The sequence below is a fragment of the Chrysochloris asiatica genome, unplaced genomic scaffold, assembly GCF_000296735.1.
Source record: "Chrysochloris asiatica unplaced genomic scaffold, ChrAsi1.0 scaffold00168, whole genome shotgun sequence".
Taxonomy (NCBI): Eukaryota; Metazoa; Chordata; class Mammalia; order Afrosoricida; family Chrysochloridae; genus Chrysochloris; species Chrysochloris asiatica.
The window spans coordinates 4,970,256-4,975,377 of NW_006408686.1; the positions used below are offsets into that span (position 1 = coordinate 4,970,256).

General features: G+C 49.1%; 1 protein-coding gene across 1 annotated transcript in view; it reads left to right on the forward strand.

Moving 5' to 3' along the window:
- The first annotated feature begins 2,067 nt into the window (after positions 1–2,067).
- LOC102839621 (chromosome unknown open reading frame, human C19orf47) overlaps positions 2,068–5,122 on the forward strand; it is a 14,510-nt gene continuing 11,455 nt past the window's right edge. The window contains exons 1-3 of the mRNA XM_006871419.1: positions 2,068–2,165; positions 2,300–2,414; positions 4,397–4,478. Coding sequence (XP_006871481.1) covers positions 2,149–2,165; positions 2,300–2,414; positions 4,397–4,478 — 214 coding nt within the window. The 5' untranslated portion in view covers positions 2,068–2,148. The remainder of the gene's footprint in view (positions 2,166–2,299; positions 2,415–4,396; positions 4,479–5,122) is intronic.

The window sequence follows — 5,122 nt, forward strand, 5'->3', positions numbered from 1 at the left end:
TGGCCTGCCACAGACTGGGTGGGGTTGAAGGTCCCACCTAAGAGGTCGTGTAGTAGTAACCATAACAACAATAACAACAACGCTAACCATCATGGCTGGCCTCTGGGCCCAGCGCTCCTTAAAGTCTTTCCTGTAGCTTCTCACTGACTCTGCTCACGGACCCAAGGCTGTGGGGGCTGGGACTAGAACGTCCTCCCCAGGAGAACAGGGACTTTGTCTCATGCCTTGTGTTATCCCATTGCTTAGAATAGCACCTGGCCTGCACAAGGGAGCATCTAAAAGGTCATGGAAACTTTTCATTATAGTTTCTTCTTGTTAACTGCCATTGAGTCAGTTCCAACTCATGGTGACCCTGTATAGGGTTTCTGAGGAGCAGCTGATGAATTTGAACCACCGATCTTTATCATTCAAACTGACCTTGCAGTCCAGTGCATTATCTTACAGTGCCACACGAGGACTACATTGTTGTTGTTAAGTGTTGTCACGCCGTTCCAACTCATAACAATCCTGAATAGGGTTTCCAAGGAGCGGCTGGTGGGTTTGAACCACCGACCTTGTAGTTAGCAATCCAGTGCTATTCTACAGTGCCACACCAGGGCTTCTCATTATATTTATCCATGACGTTTTAGAAGCCCTATCGCATTATCCCGAAATTATAGAAAACAGTTAAACAGGTGACCCACGGTCACTCAACCATGAAATAGCAAAGTCAGGATTTGAACCCAGGCTCCAAAGCTTATTCTTATAAGCCCATGTCTTGCTCTGGGACCACCCTGGGGCAGAGCCACTCCACTGGCACGGAGGGGGCTTGCTGAGGTCCATGGGCCCCTTTTCCATCCACCTGTGGGGCTTGTCATGCTCCGGGATCTGTGGCTGAGAACCCTGAGCCCCTGCTCCCTCAAATCAATCCCTGTCTAAGCATGTTTGACAATTGCCCCAGGGCAGGCCTCTGGCCTGGCAGGACAAACAGGTAGGGAGAAGGGTAGGGCAGGTTGGGAGAAGGGTGGTAGTTAAGCATGCAGGCCTGGGGGCTTTGCCTCTGTGTGTCCTGAGATGAGTTGTTCTACCTGTCCTGCCTCAATTTCCTTATTGGCCAAATGGGGAGAGGAGGTGTCTTTTTTTTTTTTTAACTTTTTATTATGAATTGGGTGAAAGTTTACAGAGCAGATCAGTTCAGTTTTCCATTCAGCAATTCAGACACAGCCCCCCAATGTCCGCTCACTCAGACACAGCCCCCCAATGTCCGCTCACTCAGACATAGCCCCCCAATGTCCGCTCACTCAGCCCACTTCTTTCCTGTGCTTCCTTTCCATTTCTCCATTCCTGACCCTTCTGAGGAGTGCTGGTATGACGCTGTGGGGTTAATGTGCCAGGCTTCAAAGCCAAGGTCGGCAGTTCAAGCTCACCAGCTGCTCCTCAGAAACAGGGTCACTAAGGGTTGGAATCTGCTCGATGGCACTTCACAACAACAACAACCCATCTGAGTTTTGTCCTTGAGTAAATGGTACCTTTTGGATCTCAGATGGTTGACTATTTTAAGGAGTGTGTACCTCCCTTGTGTTATATTATTGTTGTTGTTGAGTCAGTTCCGACCCATAGCGACCCTGTATAGGGTTTCTGAGGAGCAGCTGGTGAGCTTGAACCGCCGACCTTGCAGTTCAAACTGACTTTGCAGTCCAGCATATTAACCCACAGTGCCATACCAGGACTCCTAGTGTTATATAGTTCCCATGATTGTTTGGTTGGAAGTTGAGCCATGGGAGTGAGTTAAGTTCCAGACCTGAAGGGCAACCAAGGACTGTAGTCTCTGGGGTTCCATCAGTCTGTATCTGACCAGTAAGCCTGGTCGTGTTTTATGATTTTGAGTTTTATTGTACATTAGTAGAGTCGGTATCGTAAGATGACTTAACTCCTGGATTTGTAAAGGGGATGTAGCTCTCTTGTGCCTCATCAAGCGCTTAGCAGAGCTCTGCAGGGGATGGACATTTCATTTGTGGGAATGACGGCTGTTCTGGGTTTGCTGCTGCTGCTCCCCAGAGAGAATCCTGGGAATAATGAGCTCTGTCTAATTCCCCAGCCACATCCGAGTGGATCCAGTTCTTTAAGGAAGCCGGCATTCCTCCAGGACCTGCCGTCAATTACGCCGTGATGTTTGTGGATAATAGGTGAGGCTGCAGAGAGACCCCGCTGAGATTGGGCATGAGAATGGGGGTGAGGGTTGGGAGTCAGGAGGTGGGAGCTGGCTGGCCCAATCCACTGTGGCTCACTTACGGTCTCACCACTGCCTTTCCCCTGGCAGGATCCAGAAAAGCATGCTGCTGGATCTCAACAAGGAAATCATGAACGAGCTGGGCGTGACCGTGGTGGGTGACATCATCGCCATCCTGAAGCATGCCAAGGTGGTGCACCGCCAGGTGGGTCCTGCTGCCTGGGCCCTCAGTCCCTAGGATTCAGGATAGAGTCAGGGACAGTGACAGGCGTCCTGGCAGCAGAGGCAGGCTGACCTGGGTCCCGAGACTAGCCCTTCCATTTGCTGTGGGAACTTGCCGGGCAAATTGCCGAACTTCCTGAACTTTACTTTCTGTATCTGTAAAATGGGTGGCTCTGAGGATTAAATGCCAAAACCCCACCACCGTCGAGTGGACCCTGACTCATAGTGAAGCTATAGGACAGAGTAGAACTTCCCCAAAGGGTTTCTGAGGCTGTAAATCTTTACGGGAACAGACAGCCTCATCTCTGTCCCACAGAGCAGCTGGTGGGTTAGAACTGCATACCTTGTAGTTAGCAGCTCTAACACTTTCCCCACTGAGTCACCTGGGCTTCCTGAATATTAAAATATTCTTGTCAAATCCATTGAGTTGTTTCCAACTCATCATGACCCTGTGTAGGATTTCCGAGGAATGGCTGGTGGGTTTGAACTGCTGACCTTGCAGTTAGCAGTCCAGTCCTTATCCTACAGTGCGACACCAGGCCTCGAGTATTAAAATAGGGATGGTGGTGGTGGTTTATGTGCTGTGGAGATGGTTCTGACTCATAGTGACCCTGCACAGGGTTTCCAAGGCTGTGAATCTTTACTGGAACAGAAAGCCTCATCTTTCTCCTGCGGAACAACTGGAAGTTTTGAACTGCCAACCTTGCGGTTCGCAGCCCAATTCGTAACCACTACTCTACCAGAGCTCCTTTAAAATAGGGATAGGTTATAAGAAATCCTTTGTTATTGTTGTTAAGTGCCATCTAGTTGGTTTTGACTCATAGAGACCCTGCACAGGGCTTCCGAGGCTGTAAATCTTTGCGGGAGCAGATCGCCTCATCTTTCTCCCATGGAGTGGCTAGTGGACTTGAATCACAGATGTCCCCATATAAAGTCCTGTTGTTGTCATGTGCCGTGGAGTTGGTTCCAACTCATAGTGACCCTGTACAGGGTTTCCGAGGCTGTAAATCTTTACAGGAGCAGAAAGCCTCATCTTTCTCCCACGGAACAGCTGATAGTTTCGAACTGCTGACCTTGAGGTTCGCAGCCCGATGCATAATCACTACGCTACCAGAGCACAAACGACCCTCAGCTGGGCCTCAGTAAAGGCTTCTGAAATGCTCACTGTGACCAGTACTCCTCTTTGTCACTATAATTACTGTTACCAGAGCCCTTCTCTGCCGTTAGGACAGGCGCTCCCCAAGGGTCATCTAGATGGTCACGTGGCCAACAGTATGGCCCTTCCAGCCCTGACTTGTCCACTTACAGTGACCATAGACTAGTGCTGCCATCTCCATGGGTGTCTGCAGAGTGGGCTCTCTGCACAGTGTGGCCCTGGCCACTCACTGCCTCTTGTCCCTGGTGCTGTGGGCCAGGCCGGGGAGGGTGTGCTGGTCACGCTGTTATTAGACCAATAGAAAAGCTCCACAAATAGTACCGAGTGCCCATATCCTCTTCTCCCAGCTCCCCCTAATGTTAACAATACCTGACGTAACCATAGAGCATTTATCAAAACTAAGAAAATAACATCCAAATAATAATACAATTGAACTACACTCCAGACTCTGTGTGGATTTCATCCGTGTTTCCAGGAATGTCCTCTTTTTTTTTTGGCCTCTGAGTCCCATCCTGGATCCTACATTGCATTTATTTGTCAAGTCTCCTTAGTCATTTTTCAATCTGCGGCAATTTTTGTGTGTGTGACTTTGACAGTTTTAGTTTTTTTAAAGAGAATGTTCCTCAATGTGGGTGTGTCTCACGCTGTCTTATGGTTAGGAGGGAAACGTTCAGAAATCTTCACCAATAGTTCAGGCTATGATATTCCCTCTCCTCTACTTCCTCCCGCTGTTGCTCAGCTCTGTGGCTCCCTAGTCCCCTACCTCATATCCCTGCCCTCATGGTAACCCAGGTACCTGTTTTTCATAGGACATGTGCAAAGCTGCCACCGAGTCGGTGCCTTGCAGCCCCAGCCCTCTCCCAGTGGAGCTTCGCCGTGGCCCCTCCAGCGGTGAGTCTCATCTGCCAGATCTGATAGCTTTCACTGTATCACTCAGACTTCCACACGCCTGGCTGTCCCTGCCCTCCCATAGTTGGTAGAGCTGGAAGCAAAGCCATCAGAGGTCTCCTCCTCATAGGGCACACACACAGGTAGCCCCTAACTAACGATGGCATGCCGTGCCATGGACTTTTAGTGCCTCTTGTGGATTGGCCCTCGCCTTTTCTTTGTTAGAACTGCTGATGTGTTATACCAGTCACTCCTTTATCTGCCTCCAAGATCCTATTCTTATCTTCAACGATGACCAGAATGATCCAGTAAGACAGTCCCTCCTTGCGGGTTATGCAGCTGACTTTCCACCATCACAGACAGGTCTTAATGAGCTTCATCTTTGTATCTTTGTCTAGCGCCATCCCCACCTTCTTTTTTTTCTTAAAATGTTTATTATGAATCGAATGAAGGCCTATAGAGCAGATTAACAGCTTTACCTTCAACGAATCACATACTTTGTTTCTTCACAGTGATTGTAGTTCCCTCCACGTAACGTCACGCATCCCACCTCCTCTGCTTCTTGTTCCCATTCCTCCTCCTTTCATCACCCTTCTGAGTTTTGTTTTTGAGTAAATGCTGCCCTTTTAATCTTGAATGATTGACCA